The 21,085-nt window shown below is 35.4% G+C and overlaps 1 protein-coding gene across 4 annotated transcripts in view; it reads right to left on the reverse strand.

The window, feature by feature from the left end:
- Window positions 1-951: 951 nt before the first annotated feature.
- The window catches only part of LOC131068611 (plastid-lipid-associated protein, chloroplastic), a 34,654-nt gene continuing 14,520 nt past the window's right edge, over window positions 952-21,085 (reverse strand). Inside the window, exons 1-4 of one of the 4 annotated variants that reach the window (XM_058003839.2) lie at window positions 6,161-6,317; window positions 3,647-4,173; window positions 1,761-1,956; window positions 952-1,491 (exon numbers count right to left, since the gene is read on the reverse strand). In XM_058003839.2, the coding sequence (XP_057859822.2) occupies window positions 1,174-1,491; window positions 1,761-1,956; window positions 3,647-4,122 (990 nt within the window). In that variant the 5' untranslated portion in view covers window positions 4,123-4,173; window positions 6,161-6,317 and the 3' untranslated portion in view covers window positions 952-1,173. Of the gene's footprint in view, window positions 1,492-1,760; window positions 1,957-3,646; window positions 4,174-6,160; window positions 6,318-21,085 lie in introns of those variants that run through there. The other 3 variants (XM_058003841.2, XM_058003840.2, XM_058003838.2) reach the window with 3 other exon arrangements.

The raw sequence follows: 21,085 nt of genomic DNA on the forward strand, positions 1-21,085 counted from the left end.
TTTTCTTGCTGTCCTTTTTCATCTTTTGAAATGTAGTTATTATTAGGGATTGTACCTTTGGGTATACACTATTTCACAGAAAAAACATTACAGGGGAAGGATAGGTAAGAATTGTTTTTGATAGGTAAGGATTGTTAAATCTGTGATTGTTTTATGGTTTTGATGCTGATTTCTTTTACTACTATTTCCTAAGGTAAAGTGTGTGTACTTATAACTGCTTTTGTGTTTCTTATCACATTTTCATGTCACAACTGTTTAATCATGATGCCTATTGTCGACTAGAATGATATTTAATAATATGATTATTATTAAATAGCTGGGTAAACAATTAGAAGTTGCAGTTGCCTTTTATAAGTTTAACTTTCATAGACTTTCTCAGTAGTGACCACAGCCTTCATTAAACGTTCAGGGCCTTTGGCAAGGGTTACATATTCCGTGTATTTTTTGAAGACTTAAAGCTTCTGCATTCATTTTTCTGACTGACTGTTCTGTTCTAATTATGATGAAGTCATTGTGCGGTAAGCAGTCTGGTGTACTAATTGAAGCTTTATTATGGTAATTCCATGGTCAAATAGCAGATTTCCATCACTGTGTTTTTTTTGGATAAAATACACTTTTGTCTATCATGATAATATTTAATATGCCCAATAAAGGATATTTAGGTGGATCTATTATTATTGTAAATGTTTGTAATCCACACTAACATTTGGGATCACTTCATTACAAAAGGGCCCATTAAGTTTCCATTTGAGATCTTCTTAGTTGAATACCTCATTATTGTAGTAATTGTACTTTATTTTTGATAAATGTTAATTGATTGATTGCACATTTATGATAAACCATGCTAACCTCTTATATTTAATCTAATCAAGCCAAGCATCTAATGAAATGAAATCTTTGGCCATTTTACAACTAATCTCTGATTTTTCAGACCAGATATTTCAAAAAAACTAGATTGGAATTGGCTTCTGTTCATTTCCTTGCTCAATGCTATTGCATTTATTTGGAGGCACATTTTAAGAAGTACAAGAGTGACTAGTCAAATGGACACTAGTCTTGGTGTTTTATTTTTAGATACTAATACAAAAAGCAAGTATATAATACCAAAGTAACATTGGTTCAGAATCCGATTCGCACAAAATAAATAGTCTGATTAAAATTCAAATAACTAAATTAAGATGGAGGCAGCAAAGGGCTCCCTTCCTTGATAAGCACAAAAACACTGCTTCCATCTGCTCTAGAGATTCTTATGTCTTCATCCAAGTAGGTTGTCAACAGCCAAGATTGAGCCCTGTCAGTGCGAATGGGAAACTTGATGGGAGGTCGTTCAGATATGGTTTTAACTACTGAAGATGCAGCATCTTGTACTGAACTTAGCACCCCTTTAAAAGGAGTAAGATCAATCTTTTGTCCCAGGAAATGCACATCTTCTGGTATCTCTATAGAATCTATAAGCTGTGGGGTGCTAATTATTCCTTCTTCAAACTTTATCTGTATATAATCCACAGAAAACAAATACTTTAGTGAACTAGTTGTTGAGACTGCTGTCAATGATAATTCAGGGCCAATGAAAACTCAGAATACATAAAAGTTAAAATCGGTGAAAGAAGCAATATCAAATTTTTTTAAGTTTGGAAGCAGCCTTGAAAAATAGATATTTCTTTAAATCTTATATCCTCATTATGCAAGATTTGTGCAAGAGAAGAACTAGTTCTGCTAAGACAATAGAAAAAGCTCCTGTACTCATTTGGAATTCATACCTGTACTCTCTTGGGACTCCGAACCTCAAAAGTTGCATTTGTACTGAAGGATGTGGTGGCCAGAGGCCCTGCAAATAGGACAGAGTTCTCCACTGTCAAAGTCTCTGAGTCAAATTTTTGGGAGATCTCCTGAACCTTCACCAAAGGCAGGGTTCCTGCTGCAAGGAGTGGGTACAGCTCAGAAAAGGATGTATACCTGAAAATCAAATGAGATATCATAAGTCTATAATTCTGGACAGCCTGAAAAGGCACCAACTTAGAGAAAAGAAGTGAAGAGGGACCAACAACAAACAAGAAGATATTGCCTTCTATGCTTTGAGTTTAAATCTAGAGACCGGTAGCTGAAATCCTTTAGGGTTGTGGGGTGTATAGGTTCCAAGATGACCCTTGTGTTGAATAATCCTTTCACCTTTTCTGGCTTATTGTTCTTTTCTCCCACTACCCAACCACTTATTAGGATGCTGCACTTTTGGGGATGGTTGTAGAAAACACCCACACATTTTCATTGACCTGTGCTTATTAGATTGCCGGAAGTTCGGTTTTGAAGAATTTCTCTGGCATGGGTAGTATGGATTGGTTAAATAAGGCCGGACAATATTGTTGCTTTGGAATTATATCTAATTGCAGAGGAATCAACCTAGCTCTACAAAGAGACAAACTCTTGCTCCCCCCTGCATACCAAGCAATAAGGTTTGACCTACCCTGCTGAGAAATGACTTGAATATCAACCTCAATCCTATGAATTTCTGGCCTGGCCTATGTAAGATTTGTCATTTGTGTATTCCAACAAATAATTGTACTCTGCTGGCTTCAGGTCTCTCCCGTTCTCCCCCTTGTAAATCTAATTCACAAATTTAAATAGAATTTTAAAGATTTTGTTTTTTGGTTAAAGCTTTTGCAAGATAGACAAAGGTTAGGTATGAGTCCTAGATAGAGTAGGCAGAAAGCTAGGCCTGATACCATGTGTCAAAGTGCTGAAGTCGGATAAGTACCAAATCTTTGCTCAAAGCTTGGTTTTGAAAAATTTCTCTGCCATGGGCAGTAGGAACTGGTTAAACAAGGTCAGACAATCTTGTGACTTTGGGGTTATATCTAAATTGCCGAGGAATCAACCTAGCCCTACAAAGAGCAAGAGACCAATTCTCCTCCACTGCATACTGAGCAATAAGGTTTGCCATACGCTGTTGAGAAATGGCTCAAACCTTAACCTCAATTCTATGAATTTTTGGCCTGACGTACATGGGATGTGTTATTTGTGAACTCCAGCAAATAATTGTATACTACTGGCTTATACTAATACCTCTCTCCTCCTTGGAAGGTCCAATTCACATTTTAAGCAGAATTTTGAAGATTTTGTTTGCTGGTAAAGGCTTTTCCGAAATGGGCAAGGTCGGGAATGAGTCCTAGATATAGTTGGTGGAAAGCTAGACCCGATATCATGTGTAAAACGGATGAAGTTAGGTAGGTACCAAATCTTGGTTGAATGCTAGGCCTGACATCATGTGTAGAAATGATGAGGCTGAATGCAAGTCCTTGGTGGAATTGTAGACACAAGATGTTAAAGAAGGATAAGGTTAATGCATGTCTTGAGTGGATTTTGGCAAAATGATAGCTACCCCTCAGACCTTGGCATCTAAAGTCCGAAGGGGCTTGTTTCTGTAACAGTTTAACAACATTTTATTTTGAGAATAGATGCATGGAACAGGACGCTCCGAAAAATTGCTCAAATACAAATTGTTGAAAAAGGCGAGAACACTTATTATATTGGAATCTGTTGACGAATTCTAGCTCTCCAACTATTTTTTAAAAAAAGAAAACAAACACGGATTAATAAAAGAGTCTACTGAAATGCAAGGAAATGAATGAGATTTGGATTGAGGAATCACGCCAAGATCCATTTTCCATTGAGAAGACTGAGAGCTTCTGTGGGTGCAGGAGTAGGATTTTTGGCCTCCAATTGGGTGATCAATTCCACAATTTCAGCTCTTGTTTCACTGCTAGCCCTCAATCCTCTGTCTGTACCATAGAATGAATCCACCAGAGCACGCTTTAAATTTTTTATCTCACTCGGTTCTTCTTTCTCGAGAGTTGCAGTAGCAGTAGCAGTGACAGTTGCATTTATACTCACCCCCTCATCACTCTTTTCCTCACCATATTCATCACCTATATCGCCTGCAGATACTGTGAGATTTTTTAACCTCCTTGGACTCCTGGCAATGAAGGTGGTTAAAGATTGAGAGTGACGCGAAAATGAGTGAGGGAATCTGGTGGCAGAGGCTGAAGAAGCTAAAGGCTTCGCAAGGGAATGTGATTGAACTTTAATGGCAGGTATGTTACAGTGAAGTGCAGAAATGGCCGCCATGAGTGTGGAGCTTATCCTCAAAGACTCGTGATGTTTAATCTACCCTGCAAAATGAAATACAAAACTTGTTATTTATGAAAAAATATACAAATTGTAAATCATATCCAAGACTGTCCAAATTTGCAAATTTGCATGAGATTTTATTTTCGACATTTGCAACAAACTAAATTATATATTAGCGATTCTTACTAAATTCCCATTTCCATAATATTCTCAAATTTCTTCTAGTTGATTTAAACTTATTGCGCGTTGATTTGATTTCAACTTTTAATTGTACTAATCAAGTTTTATCAACGATTAACTATCTTAAATTGGACCTGCTTTTGACATAATTGATTCAAAATCAGATAAAATTTCACCTCAACAAAATCAAGTTTGCATTTAATGGCATTTACTCAAAATCTCTTCTCATTTCTCCATATTTTATACAAAAATCTAAAGTAAAATCTATAAGAAAACATTTGATGTATAATATCACTAAGCTTAGTTAGAGCCATGATAGCTCAAACTAAAGTGTAAAGTCCGAAAACCCTGAATAAGTATGGGGTAAATCTAGAACACGTGCAAATTGACACAATTCCTCCAACCTCTGACATTCCTAGAGGAAAAACCAAAAAAAATGTTTAAGCAAGCTTTCAGGCTTCGAGTTTGCCCTACATTAACTTAACAAGCAACCTATATCAACTCAGACTAAACGCATAGTAGTACAAAATTTCCGATAATATTTATCTTAAATGAAGAACAAAGTTTAAACAGACAAAAAGTAATATCACTTCATCTTTAAAAAGGGGGACAAATTAAATGAATATTTGAGCTCTTGTTTGTATTCATAGCTCTTATTTCAAGACAACGAACAGCAAGTTTTATAAACTAAAAGGTGCTTAGAATTTAGAACTACAAATCTCACACATTTTTTTAAAATAAGTCAATTAGATTTATATACACAAAATATGTGCAACAGATTTTTGAGTTTATATTCAAAGAAATATGTGCAACAGATTTTTTAGTTTATATTTAAAGTGGAGCATGATTAACCATATTTCTAGTTCAAGGGGTTGAGCTTAACTGGTTAAAACATTGGGTTCTTATTGTGGAAACCCAAGTTCAATCTTTCATAGGGGCATCCTAAAGTGAAATTCTAAGTTGTGATTCTTAGTCTTTCATAGGAAGTAGTTTGTAAGTAGTGTCTTTGGATCTTTCATAAGTGATTTCCAATGAGTTGTGTTTGCATATAAAGAAGCTTGTATTGGTGTTAATGCTCTCAATATTCAATTAAAAAAAACTATGCTTCTGGATAAAGCTTATTCATACTTAGAGTACTGAGATTTCCACAGTTGAACATTTGTTTATGAATATATCTGAATGTAACATAGTTTTTTGCATGTTTATACTATTTGCTTTTCCAGTGCTTCGAATCTCCTTCAGGAACCCTCTTCAGGAAAACAATGGACTAAATTTTCAGACAGCGATATTTCTAAACAACACTATTGAACTCAAAAGATGATAGGTCGGTTTAAAAAATCTTTGTTTTCACCACACCTTTACTCACAGTCCGCTAAAAGGCTATAGATATAACTTAAGTTTTTTTTTTGGCTCTTAAAAGACAAAGCATTAAATCTTCATTACTTAACATTTTTTTGAATAACCTGATCTAATTTCCTTGCTTGAACTCATTTATAGAGCTAAAGAGCAAGATCTCGAAGGAATCAATACATTTAAGCTTCACACTTACAACTTCTTCACTCAGCATAGTCCAAGCTAAAGCTTTGATTAACTATCCTAAGCTTAAATAGATTTCTGCAAAAATTGTGTAGAAATAAATCAAAGGTTTTCGCACATCTTTAAAAACTAAAGAAGAGAATAATAAAACTATTCCATACGATAGAAAATAGCAGGCCGACCATTGGTTTTCCACACTTTAATACTTAAATTAATGAAATGAAAAAGGTCAATTTCTCTTTTCCGCAGCATTCAAAAGCAAAAAGTTCTAGAAAATAAAATCTTCTGTGCACTAAATCAGGAGCTTGAATTTACTTACCTTGAAGCGTAAAAAGTTAACGGCTGAATCGACTGTTCTCAATTTATTCCTGTCTTAGAGCGGAGGATGAGAGCTTATTACCAAGGGTTTCAGAAGTGCCTAAAGTTTTGTTTGGACAAATTCTCCATTGACTGTTAAACTATACATTGAATGTAGTGCTCACAGAAATCTTTGTCATTATTAGCTGTTTCCTTTTTCTATTGGCCATTGACAGAATATTACGGTGCACGTGGCAAAACAGTCTCTCCGATAAGGATTATCCTAGCAAATCGATTACTTAAGGAGTAAGCATTGTTAGATATTTGTTACGTTTCAATTTTTATACCAGTTTTTTAAAATATATTTGTAGTTTATAAAAACATGACGTATTTTTTTTTAATTGATTAAAATTTGATCTGTAAATGTAGGAGCATCAGTGGAACAACGAAAGTTTAACTAACATATAAAATTTAGGTAAAAGAGAAAGATATATGGAACCAGTTATTTTATTTGTCTATTATTTGACTTAAAAAAATATTTTATTATTATATTACAATTAGTATTAAATCATTATTGTTAGATCATTATATTATTATATTTAATGTAGTTTTTTTATATTTTTATCTTTCAACTAAATTTTTTACAAAAGAAAAGAAAAGAAAATATTAAGACTAAATTATTATTTTATTAATATATCAATATATTTTTATTTTGTTTTATATTCATTCTTATCTTTATCCTTGAGAAAAAGGTAGATTTTATGTAGGAACATTTTACTCATGTTACAATAAGAGAAATAATGTTAACAAAATAATAAAGCTTATAATAAGAAATTTTATTTTGGAGATGTTTTATTTTATTTTCTTTATAAATATGGTAAAAATGATACTCGTTTTATTGAATTTAATGGTTGATTATAAAACAAGATGTTTTAGCATTTATTAGTATTAAAAATTATTAAATGATATCGAAATAAGTGCTTTAAGTATGCATATATTTTTTGAGTGATTTTCAATATAAATGTATCTTATTGTGGCATACATATTTTTCCAAGATCTACATATAGGAGAGATGTTTTGATGTTTATTTTTTCTACTTCAAAATCAAAAGCAAGGAACAACAAACATGAAAAGAAAACAAGAACAAGTGAAGTTCCATTGGGTTGTGAGAAATATGAATGCCACTTTGATTATCACACTAATTAGCTTGGTAGGACTATTAGCAAGAAATCCAAACTCAATGATCAACAATTAAAGCCAAACACCTTTAGGTTGGCTAAAGCTACACCTTGATACCCTACCTCTTTAGATAATGCAATAGAATATTGTTTCTTGGAAGACCATACAATTGGGCTACAACCAAGGAAAAAGACAAAATCACTTTTCCATGTATTTTTTTTTCTTTTGGAGGGGTTTTTTCTTTCAATTTTTTCTCCTTTATTCCGTTTGTGAGAATTTTGTTTGTATATGAATATTTTGCATGACATTTTTGGCAAGGCCCATCATTACAAGTTTGCAAGTTTAATCATTCTCCCTAAGTTTCACTTTAGGACCTATTCACATCTAGTTATTTAAGCTTATTTAGGTCATTACTTTGGGACTTACTCACACCTAGTTAATTAAGCAAGCTTAGATAATTTATTTTTGTGTCTTATATCATTGGATAAACACACTTTTCATATTCTTAGTTTGTCATAAATTTTTATCCTTGTTTATATAGCAAGACCATCTTATTATTTTATTATCGTTTCGTATTCATTATTTTTTAGCAATATAACAATTCTTTAATTTCTTGTTGGTTAAATTCCTAGTATGAGTTTTTTCATTTTTCCAACACTTAAAGACAACTTACAATACAACACACAAGGCACCATTACTTGGCCAAAATGTCAACTCAAATTCCCACACCCCATTTTCATTAAGACTAATTAAATACAATATAATATAATAATATATGGAAAAAATGCTAAACATTTAATAAATAAAAGAAAGAATTTTTTAAGGTTGAGACACCTTAATTCTCGATAGATCTTTGTTTTCTTGCCCTCTAAAATTGTTAAGACTTCATTTGAACCTATTGTACTTATAATTTGTAGCTTACTATATATCTCAAATTACATGAATCAATAAAAAGATGTAAAATTTATTATTTGATTATGTATTTATATAAAAATGCTTGATTCGATAATCCTCAATTAGATTCTTAAACTTTGCCTTGCTTTAAGAGATTTAGAACTTAGCAAGACTTAATTAATTTCTAACTTGAGGAAAAGATCCCTATCATCAATGCTTCTAGATCATTATTCTCCTCCATAATAGGTTTATTAGTTTTTGCCTTATCTATGGCCCAAATAATGCTTTAGAATATCAACCTTGGACTAAAGCTAGGGTGAAACTCTTTATACATGGAGTGGTCAAGCTCACTATTATAATCTTATTTTCATAATGGGTTGGCTATCCATGATCCTCTTTATTGTATATACAACAATGTGGGGAAAAAATGGTTTGTTTGGTATAATTAATTTCTAACTTCAAGAAAAGATCCCTTTCATTGATGCATCTAGATCATCATTCTCCTCCATAATAGGCTTATTAGTTTTTGCCTTATCCATGCCCCAAATAATGCTTTAGAATATTGCCCTTTGGACTAAAGCTAGGGGTGAAAACTATTTATAAATGGTGTGGTCAACCTCACTATTATAATCTTATTGTCATAATGGGTTGGATATCCATGACCATCTATCTTGTGTCCTATATAATTTCTATTAACATGGGCAAGCCTAAATTTCAACTTTGTCAAAAAATGATCTCCAATAGTCGGCCTCAAAAGCCAAATGGTAGGTTTCAATGCCTATGGCCATATATATGTACAACAATGGGGGCAAAAAAAGGTTTGTTTGGTATAATTATAGAGCAAGACTACAATGAAAGTAAAGAAAAATTGGTGTGCTCTTGAAAGAGAGGTCACAAGTTCAAATCCCATAAGGGGTAAGGTATGTATGCCTCATTTGTAGCATAGTTAGGTGCCTCCAAGGAGTACGTGGTAGTCCCATATTTCTATAAGTCATCTATACACCCATATACAGATTGCTTGACATCGTGGACTAACAAAGAATCTCTCTTTATTTCTTTATTTTCATCAATAAAGAGCTTCCCATCATTCAAATTACACAGGGCATGATAGTTGTCAAGTACTTGACTACTACTCTCTTGAAATGATCACTTCCTGTTGCTATTTAAATCTATTTAGTCACTAAAAAAAAGACATGTCTAAACTTCCATATAAACTTAACCTTTTCTATCTTATCACGACCATAGGCACAATCAAACTACACAAATACTTTTTGATCTATATGACTCTCTAAACAACTAAATAAATTGTGGGAGGTAATTGGATTGATTAGTGGGCGAGGTCTCTCTCTAGATGCAATTCCATTTTAAAAGTTTATAATAGAATGATATCAAATGTAAGGCATGAGAAGGAAATTCTCTTTTAAGGCATATAACTCAAAGATGTCACAAAAGTTATTACAAAAAATCCCTTCAAACAAACTTCTTCACAAAGTAGTGGTTGTAACTAAACAAAAGCCAAACAATTTTCAAAGTCTACAAAGGAAAGGGGCTCAAACTGCATTGTCACTTTTTCATATGAGATTTAATGATAAATAATAACAAAAATAAAAATATATTATAACTAAAATTTAATTAAGTTTGATGAATGATTAAAAGATATGAAATGAAAAGTTGTGACTCCTTCAAACATGAGATATAAAAAAGAGATTATTTCATTTGAGGACATCCATGGATCACCAACATTGAATCAATCGACAATTATAAATAAAGGAAGGAATCAATCAATTTGAAAATAAATGATTATTCTCAAAAAACAATGATGAAGGGCCTCATTACTTGTGAAGGGTTGTGACTTCTTCAAGAAATGGATATTTAAAGGGAAAATCATTTCATTGAGAGAATCATTCAATAAATAATCAATTTATAAAAGAAGTGCAAAAAATCAATCAATTGGAAATAGAATATTATGTGGCCTTGCAAGTAAATAAAATTATGTTTTCAAGAGTAGTTATGGTGCAAGAAAGGGTGTCTCCTTCATAAAGAAGAGAGATATATGGTGATCATTCAAGCATCAACTCATTAAAACATTATATCATTCAAGCATCAAATCATTGAAACTTCATTTAAGCAATTGTTAATCATCAATCCATCAATAAATCAACCAAGCAATCAACCAACAAAGATCATGCAAATAGTCATAAAATCCACATTAATCATCAATTCATCTTGGGATCAAGCAAACAAACAATTCAACAATCAAGCATATCATTCAATCATTCAAACAACAATCAACTCACCATCCATTGAGCATATCAATTCTAATTATCGATTTAAAACAAGTAAAAAATACAATCAACAATAAATATAATCAAGTGTCTATCTACTAAAAATGGCTCTCTCGTCGATGCCAATGGCTCTCCCTGTCCCCAACGACTCTCCCAATTTGAATGTGCCTGTTGCGGGGAATGGCGGTGGCTCTGCACTTCCCTCAACGTGGAATGGTGACTCCTCTGCCCCGACTGTATCCCCTCCAAGGGTCGTTGCTACTACAGTTGCCAATGGCACTGCGCAACCTTCTAACTTTGTTGTGGGCATCAGATTTGGGGATTTCGTTGTTGCTAAGGGAAAGGTGCTCGGTTTTGTTGCTGTGGATGTTGCTCCTCCCAAACCTCTTACTGGTGGGCGAAGCTTTGCTCGCGTGGCCAGATTTGTTGCTCACCCTTCCAAGGGAATTCATCCCCTCCCCTGTGCTAAGACCTCCCCTATTGTGGTTTGTGGTCAAGAGGTTGTAGAAAATGTTGATTTCTTCCAACACCTCACTTTGGTCTATAGATTTAATGGGTTTTGGCCTTCTCTTCTAGACCTTCATCACTAGGTGAGTAGTTCCTGGAAGCCTTTAGTTGCTCACAACATTGAGCTTTTTCCTTGTGCCAAAGGTTTTTTCATTGCTTCCTTCACTTCTACTCTTGATCATGATTTGGTTTTGGGTAAGTTGTGGGCTTGGGGTGACCACTCTCTCTCTATTAAGCCCTGGACATCTTCTTTCAACCCCCTTACTGAATCCCTTAATGTTCGTTCGATTTGGGTCCGCCTTCGTAATCTGTCCATCCATTTCTAGAAGCTTTCTTGTTATGAGGCTATTGGTAACTCCATTGACAACTTTTTGAAAGTAGATGCCACAACTTCCATGGGTCATTTTACCTTCGCCCAACTGTTAATCGATATTGGCATATTGTTGCTCCTCCCCAGGGATGTGGTTCTTATGGTTGGGGATAGGCCACAGACTCAACTGTTGGATTATGAGGGCCTCCCCTTTCAATCTCGGAGATGCTTCTCAATGGGTCACTTAGCTTCAGATCATTCTCTCTCTCACCGTAGAGGTGTTGCCACTTGGTGGAAGGATGCTACTAATGATCACTCGGCAATCAATGCTGCTGAAATTGATTCTATTAAGTCCTCTTTGTTAGGGTTTCAAGTAGATCCGAAGCAAATATGAACTAACAATTATATGCAGATTTAAATACAAAAGATAAAGAAATAAAACAGGACACAGATAACACAGAGATTTAACGTGGTTCACCCAGAATGGGTTACGTCCACCATACACAGCCGTCCAATCTTTCTTATTATCCAACAAAAACAGTACATCAACCTTACAATGCCTTAAGCATCCCAGCCGCTTATAACATGCGTTTTTAGGGCAAAAACAAAGTCGGCCTTTTTAGGGTTTTATTACAATGTCAGTTTTCATTAAAAAAAATACCCAAAAAAATTTTCCCCGGACCCCGGCTAGGATACGTGCTGAGTGTACAGTACTTTGTTGATCAGTCGCCACATTTCAACAATCTCCCACTTGGAGACTGATCAGGCTCCACACCGAACAATCTCCCACTTGGAGACTGATACTACACGACACCACTATACATGCAGCATCTGCTAGATAAAACATTAGGACTCGACTGGTATAAATTCCACAATTATCAATCAAGAAGACCAACAGAAACTGATGAAGAAATTAGTTTCTCCTGTGGAACTGCCTTCGTGAACATATCGGCAGGATTCTCACTTGTGTGAATCTTCTCAAGCCGTAACTGACCCTCCTCCAAAACAGTCCGGATGAAGTGGTACCTGAGCTGAATGTGCTTGGTTCTTGAATGAAAAGCAAAGTTCTTCACAAGATGAATGGCACTCTAGCTATCAGTATACAATGGGCTATCCTCTTGTGTTTGACCCAATTCCTCCAGAAAACATTGCAACCAAATCATCTCCTTGTTGGCTTTTGTAGCAACAACATACTTCGCTTCAGTGGTTGAAAATGCAACAACCTTTTGCAGCCTAGAAATCCAACTGATTGCAATTCCCCTATTGTAAAAACATACCTTGTAGTACTCCTCCGTGAATCAATATCACCCGCCAGATTAGAGTCAACAAATCCACTCAGAGCAGCATTAGATCCTTTGAAACATAATGTCTTCGTAGTAGTTCCTTTCAAATACCGAAGAATCCATTTCACAGCATTCCAATGTTTAATACCCGGATTACTCATAAACCTGCTCACAACTCCCACTGCATGTGCAATATCTGGCCTTGTGCATACCATTGCATACATCAGACTGCCAACAGCTGATGAATACGGGATGTTAGACATTTTATTAACCTCTTCCTGTGCCTTTGGGCACATCTCCTTAGTCAATTTGAAATGACTAGCCAAAGGTGTATAAAATGCTTTTGCATCCTGCATGTTAAATCTTTTCAACACCTTCTTTATATACTCACTTTGGGACAAATTCAAGGTTCTATTTTTCCTGTCCCGTGTAATCCTCATATCGAGAATTTTCTTAGCTACACCCAAATCCTTCATAGCAAATGACCTGGCTAATTTTTGTTTAAGATCATTTATATGTTGCATGTTAGACCCAGCAACAAGCATGTCATCAACATAAAGCAACAGGATAATGTAACTGCCATTATCAAATCTCTTAAAATATACACAATTATCAAAATGACATCTATGATAACGGTGTTCAGCCATGAAATTATCAAATTTTAAATACCATTGTCGGGGTGCTTTCTTTAGGCCATACAAACTTTTCTTCAACTTGCACACCAAGTTCTTCTTACCTTTGACCTCATATCCCTGTGGTTGCAACATGTAAATTTCTTCCTCCAAATCTCCATGGAGAAAAGTTGTTTTGACATCTAATTGTTTAAGATGTAAGTCATCTGCAGCCACAAGACTAAGTACAGTTCTAATTGAAGTCATTTTTACAACTAGAGAAAATATTTCATCATAATCTATACTCTTTTTCTATGCAAAACCTTTTACCACAAGTCTGGTCTTATATCTTTTCTGACCTCCTTCCTCCTCCTTCAGCCGGTAAACCCATTTGTTAGGCAAGGCTCTTTTTTCTGCAGGTAAAGGGACTAAGTCCCAAGTCTTATTTTTCATCAAGGAGTCTGTCTCCTCTTTCATGCCTAGCTCCCACTATTGTTTGGCATCTACCTGCATTGCTTCTTCATATTCTTTTGGTTCACCAAAATTCGTTAATAAAATGGAATACAAAGAAGGAGAAAATCTTTCAAGGGGTCTACTTGTCCTCGTAGAACGTCTAACACTTGCAAGAGTTTGTGGGACAATCTGTTGTTGCTGAGCATCAAGTACCTGCGGCATTTCATTTTCAGGAATCTCATCCAACACCACATATTCTTGTTTGTCCTGTTCATGCTTCTTTTCTTGCATTTGTTCTTTATACATAACCTTCTCATTGAATATAACATCTCTACTTCTAATTATTTTCTTATTTCAAAATCTCATAACCGATAGCCATATACATCTATCCCATATTCAATGAAGGTACATTTATGAGATTTAGCATCAAGCTTGGTTTTGTTTTCTTTATCAACATGGACAAAAGCTTCACAACCAAAAGTTTTTAGAAAAGAATAATTTACCTTTTCACCAGTCCATGCCTCCTCTAGAATACCACCATCCAAAAAGGTTGAAGGTCCTCTATTTATCAAATAGATAGCAGTATGTACAACATCTGCCCAAAAATGTAAGAGCAATCCAGCATGCAATCTCATGCTCCTCGCACGTTCCATGATAGTCCTATTCATTCTCTCTTATTCACCATTTTCCTGTGGAGTTCCTGGAACTGACTTCTGCTTTCGAATCCCATTTAAGGAACAGTAATCTTCAAATGCTTTGCTGCAATACTCACCTCCATTATCCGATCTGAGACACTTCAACTTTTTTCCTGTCTCATTCTCAACCAAAGCTTTCCATTTCTTAAAAGTTTCAAAAACATCTGATTTTTGTTTTAAGAAATATACCCATGTTTTTCTGGTTGAGTCATCAATAAAAATAACATAATAACAAGAGCCACCAAGAGATGATACCTGAGCCGGTCCCCATACATCTGAATGTACAAGCTCTAACTTCTCACTCTTCTTCTCTTTCCCAACCTTGAGAAATCTGACTCTTTTTTGTTTACCATAAACACAGTTTTCACATAACTCTAAATCAATCTTCTTTAGTCCTGGCAATAGATTTTTGGAGTGAAGGGTTTTCATCCCTTTCTCACTCATGTGCCCAAACCTATGGTGCCACATTATCGAATCTATTCTTGCAACATTTATTGTTGTTGTCCCTGCAGTAACTTTATCTGTAGCAGCTAGGGTAGAGTAAGTGTTACCTGTACACAAATATAATGTGCCTACCTTCGCACCTTTAGCTATTACTAATGATCCTTTAGCGACCTTCCACATACTGTCTGAGAGGGTAACTATGCAACCTTCACTACCTAGTTGCCCTGCAGAAATTAAATTTCTTCTTAAATTAGAAACATGTCTTACCTCCTGTAGAAACCAGTCATTTTCATTCTGCAACTTGATCTTTGTCTTTCCTTTTCCAACAATTTGACAGGGCTCATCATCACCCAAATATACATGTCCAAAATCACCTTAAACATAATCTAGAAAACATTTTCTATGGAGTGTAGCATGAAATGAAGCCCCAGAATTTATTACCTAGGAATCATTAACATTATCCAAACATAAGATTAAAACATCTTGTAAAGTATTACTTGCAATATTAGCTTCTTTACTGTCATTTTCATTTTTGTCTCCTTCTTTGTTTTTCCGAGACCAACAGTCTTTCTTTAGATGACCAGGCTTTCCACAGTACCAGCAATCTTTCTTTCCTCTAGATTGAGAGCGTCATTTCTTTGACTTCCCTCGTGACTTCTCATTCCCAGGGCCTTTTCCTCTTTCCTTTGATCTTCCTCTGTTCTCCACATTCAAAACACTACCCGATGATGTTGAAGTCTCACCTGTGCTTTTCCTTTGCATTTCCTCGCTTAGGATAACACCAACAATATCATCAAATACCAAAGTATTTTTACCAGAAACAAAGTTACTTACAGCCATAACCAAGCTATTCCAGCTTTCTGGCAAAGAACATAAAATTAAGAGAGCCCTAACCTCTTCTGCAAAAGTAATTTTTATCGAAGACAATTGATTGGTAATTGTATTAAATTCATTTAAGTGCTCCGCTACAGATCCTCCCTCACTCATTTTCAAATTAAACAGACACTTCACAAGAAATACTTTATTCGAAGCCGAGGGTTTCTCATACAACTTAGCCAATGTTGCCATCAAATCTACAGTCGTTTTTGCTTCTGTTATATTGAATGCTACAGACGGTGCAAGGCACAATCGAAAGGATCCCAGTGCCTTTCTATCTAAAATGTCCCACTCTTCATCTGACATTGTGGTCACTTTCTTTGTCTTTCCTTCCAATGGCCGCCACAAATCCTTTTGATACAGGTAATCCTCCATCTGCATTTTCCATAACTGATAATTCTGACCGTTAAACTTTTCGACCTTGAATTTGGAATCCTCCATTGCTCCCACACAAATCTGAAAGTCTTGCCAATTTACAGAAAACCTCGCTATGATACCAATTGTTAGGGTTTCAAGCAGATCCGAAACAAATATGAACTAACAATTATATGCAGATTTAAATACAAAAGATAAAGAAATAAAACAGGACACAGATAACACAGAGATTTAACGTGGTTCACCCAGAATGGGTTACGTCCACCATACACAGTTGTCCAATCTTTCTTATTATCCAGCAAAAACAGTACATCAAGCTTACAATGCCTTAAGCATCCCAACCGCTTATAACATGCATTTTTAGGGCAAAAGCAAAGTCGGCCTTTTTAGGGTTTTATTACAATGTCCGTTTTCATCAAAAAAAAATTCTCGGGGGCTCCCACCCGCGAACCCCCGCTTTTCTCGGGGACTACCGCCCCCGAACCCCTGCCCGGGGCCCAGCCTGGCCCTGAACCCTGGCGAGGATACGTGCTAAGTGTACAATACTTTGCTGATCAGTTGCCACATTTCAACACTCTCAAGAGGATGATGCCTACTCCCGGGATGAGGTGCCTGTTACTAGTGATGATTCTATTGCTCCTACTTCACAACCTACTCTTGTTGTTTCTACTCTTGAGGTTGTTGTTTTGCTGCAACCTATTGTTGATCTACAATAGCTCGTTGCTACCGCTACTGATTGTAACCCCGAGAGACCCCTTCTGAAACCGAATGATCTTTCTCTTGATGGTTGTAATGATAGTATCGTCTTGACTGTGGTTTGTTGCAAGCAAAAGGGGAAATCTTCTATCCTCCCCAAAAATCCTCCTTATCAAGTCTTGGGTGCCTCTATCCCTCCTTGAGTTGGGTTTGGGTTGCTGGCTTGACATGTTTTTTTCTTTTTTGCCTATCAGCTTTGTTAGTTTGTTGTGGAAGTGTCGTTTTGGCTAGTTCTGATTTTCGTAGTTTGCGATTAATGTGCTACTACTGGTAATTTGATTGACTTTACGCCCTCTAGGCTATTGCATTTAAGGGACATCACCCTTGTTTTGCTGGTTTAATTTCAAAAACAATAAATTTAATCAAATCAAGCAACAATCTTTTAAAAATCTTTGAAGTATATTATTTAAAGATTGAATTGCCAATTCATCAAGAAATATTAATCAACAATAGTCTAGGAAATATACCAAGTTCTCAATATAGAATTCTACGTTGTATTTGCAAATCAGATGGGGTCCAAGCTTATTGGGTGGGCTAAAGGTTGGAAGGATAGGGTCTTTTCATGCCCTTGAAAAGATAGGAATGAGGTCCTTGGTATTGTCGCTATTGAGTTAGAGACAAGATCCTTTAATTCAATGGCTTTGCAAAGTATTTCTAGAGAATTCACGATTTAATCAAATTTGGGTATTGTGCTACATGATATTGACCTAAATAATATTATACGTTCCTAAACTTGAAAGGTGAATAAGAAGAACCGACACACTTAAGGCCTACATATCATCATAAGTGAATTTTAAGTATTTCTAACTAAAAATAAATTTTGGTCAAACATATGAGCTACTTAGATTCATTTAAACTAAGTTAGATATATCTTGTAACACCATATTGAGATCAATTTACCAAAAAATGAAATTATTCAAAAAAAATACCTACTCATGTTAATAATATTTTTTTTTAAATATAAAAATACACTTCTATAGATCTACAAGTGTAATTTTCCAAAATATTTATTTTTATTAGTTTAATTATTTTATATTTTGTTTTGACTAAAAGTAGGTTATCAACACTAAAATATAAGATTTGTTATCATGTAAAGTAAAATTACTTAAAATTTATTAATTTTTTTTAAAACATATGATACATTAGATAAAAGATTCCATGTCAAGATGGTATAGTATTTATTATATTTTAGATAAATTGTTAAGTCAAAAGGTGACATAGAATGGAAACAATTCATTTCTTAATACACACATTTTAATATTTATTTTAAAAAATTATTTATCAAAATTGTAAAAAGTAAAAGCCCAAAAATAATAAGATTTACTATATAAAGAGCAACATTCCATGCAACTTCATTTTTCATCATTTTATCAACAACTGAATTATAGTGTCAATTTCATTAAAAACTATATTATAATTTTTTTTCCAATAAAATTCAAACATAAAATATACTAAAAAATACACATTTTACTAGTTTACATCATTTTAAAATTCAATACATATATGTCATTTTTTATTGATTCATGTTAAAAAGTTGGATCACTATTGGTCATTTCTTTTATAAAAGTGTGACACAACTTTGTACTTCTAACCCTTGATAAAGCTATTGGCATATTTTTTAGTAAGTATTATTGTTTGAAGGCAATAATAAGGAATATTCCAAAAGGGGACATTACAATTGGTATCAGGGCATTGATCCTACTATAGCGTCCTAAAATTGCGACACTTGCAATTTCGATTGCATTTGGGTCTTCACGATGGCGGCGCAATGTTGAACCTGAATGGAGACCCCGAAACCTGCTTACAACACCAAAAACTGCATTTTTCTGCACCCTGGCCTGATCCCTCCTTGCACCCTGCTGTCCCGGGAGGTGGGACCATGGCGCCCAGCGCCCTGGTCCTTCTGGACTAGGGCGCCCAGCGCCCTGGTCCCTGGCCCTATTTTGGGCCCGGTCTCTTTTGAGCATCAGGTCTTTAAGTTTGCAAATTGGAAAATAATGTTCCTTGGTCAGCCTAAGGTCGGAAAAATCAGTCTATCAGCCCTAATTGACAAGTATATAAACTACATTTCCCCTCCCATTTGAGGGGGAAAAAGAAAAAAAGGAAGGAAATAAGCAAGAACAAGACGCGGAAGCGATATTCAAACATTCAAACATTCAAGCATTCAAGCATTCCTTCAAGCAATTGAGCATTCTAAGTCTCCATTCAAGGCTAAGTGTTGCATTCAAGACAAGGATTCAACCATTGAAGAGGAGATCACATACAACATACAACATACTACATACATTACACCTTCGCATGTAAGAATACAAACATTCTTACAACAAGGTATCAGTACTTATTTACATTACAAACATTTACATTTACAGCATTCTCATTTCTTGGTTAATTCCAAAACCGGGGTTTGACCTAAAGGCAAACCCCTCATCCATAACCCCCCAATCGTCCTCTTTTTTCTGTGTGTAGGTTGCAGGTACGCGGCTGTAATTGAAGATCTGGAATCCTTGTGCAGAGATGAACAGATCCCCCTTCGTTTCGCGGATTTTTCGGAGGACTGTGTGCACGTCGGGCGCCATCGTTCCGTCAACTTTCGCTCAAATTTGCAGAACAGCACCGTCTCGACATTTTACTGCTAATTCCAGGTCCGCAGCTTCATCCCATATCCCTATCTCTGTTTATAAATGAATCTTTCTTGCTTCTACATGCATTCCTAGTTCAATCTTTCTATCTACATTCTTTACAAAAGAGGGTATCCTTGATGTCTTAACCCTTGAAACTTATTTAGAATCCAATCTTGCATTGCGTGGGATTGGATCTTGTGGGTTTCAACCCCTCTTTTGAATGTAAAGTCTCTCCTAAGTGAAAACCATCAACCCTAGTGACTCTCCCTTCTCTTTCCTTGGAGTTGGGGAGGGGAGAACGACTAGGGTTCAATTTTTCCGCTTTACACCTACCATCCTATAAGGTATGGATAAATTGATGGTTGTTGTCTAATCAAATAGATTTGAAGGTCTAAAAAAGGAATATGACATTTTTCAAGAGTTATTGTACAAATCAATTGTCCAATTGAATAACCATCAACCACTAAACCAATTAGAGCTTAAAGTGGAACCAAAATTACATATTTTTAATGCAAATGATGAAATACTTTATTCATTCTTAAAAAAAATGATTATATCAAATATTTTGGCAAATTTATATCACAACCAAACCCACTGTCAAAGTCACCATTGCAAGTCAACTACAAGTAGTAGGTTCTTAACTCTAACTACAACATATCATGTAACAATTTAGGCATATTCACAATACTGCATAATGAATCATTAAAATCGGATCAAATTCAAAATTGGAATACATGGATGAATGCAAACCTTCATCAACTATGGCTACAACATGTTGGTTCTCATGGGTATTGCAACTCAACATCATTTCTGACTATATGCTAGACCCACATAAAGGATTATAGTTCAAGCACATCAGCATCATGAAGCACGACCTTCATAAAAAAGAAGAGCTTCATAATCTCAAGTGCTCACATCAAGCTCTTGGACAATAGGCAACGAACATACTGTTGGCATATGTGCAGAGTATGTTGACATAATGATATTGTGTTGTCATTGATGTCAATATGCTGAAGAGTGAACCGGTAATATGTTGAAGAGTGAACAGGTTTCTTGAAGATAAGCAACTAGCAAAGTGAACCAGTACAATGTTGTGAACCGGTATATGTGCAAAAGGTGAAGCAGTACGTTTGTTCAAAGTGAACCGGTATATGGAATGTTTTCTATCAAGGTTTAATTTGGTATGACTACTGGTTGGTAGTCCCAACCTCAGGGTTTCCAGTTGAAGTTTTCCGAGCCTGTGTGATTCAACTGATGGCATTGTGTGATGAGTTAGCATTGTAATGGAGATCAGATTGTGTTACCATGTCAGCCTCGTGCGCGTGAAGGATCTTGCATGAAGGAGATTGATCCTATCTACCTCGGGAATGTGCGAAGTCCCTAATACGGTGAAGAACGCGTGATGGGTTATCACCTCCAAGAAGCGGTGAAGAACGAACAATGGAGAATGTCTTGAGATTTGTTCAAGACCGTTGTATTCAAATGTAAAGTGTTCAATGGTCAGGATTGAACCGACTGATTTGCTCAACCTAAATGTTTAGGGTTTAGGGTTTATGCTACCGACCTATCTGTTTCCTATAAGGTCGATGTTGTGTTTCATGTTGAAGTTGTTGGCAAATGTTGTGTGTGTATCTAAGTGTTGTGATACGTGATTCTTG

This window comes from Cryptomeria japonica, chromosome 3 (genome assembly GCF_030272615.1).
Source record: "Cryptomeria japonica chromosome 3, Sugi_1.0, whole genome shotgun sequence".
NCBI lineage: Eukaryota > Viridiplantae > Streptophyta > Pinopsida > Cupressales > Cupressaceae > Cryptomeria > Cryptomeria japonica.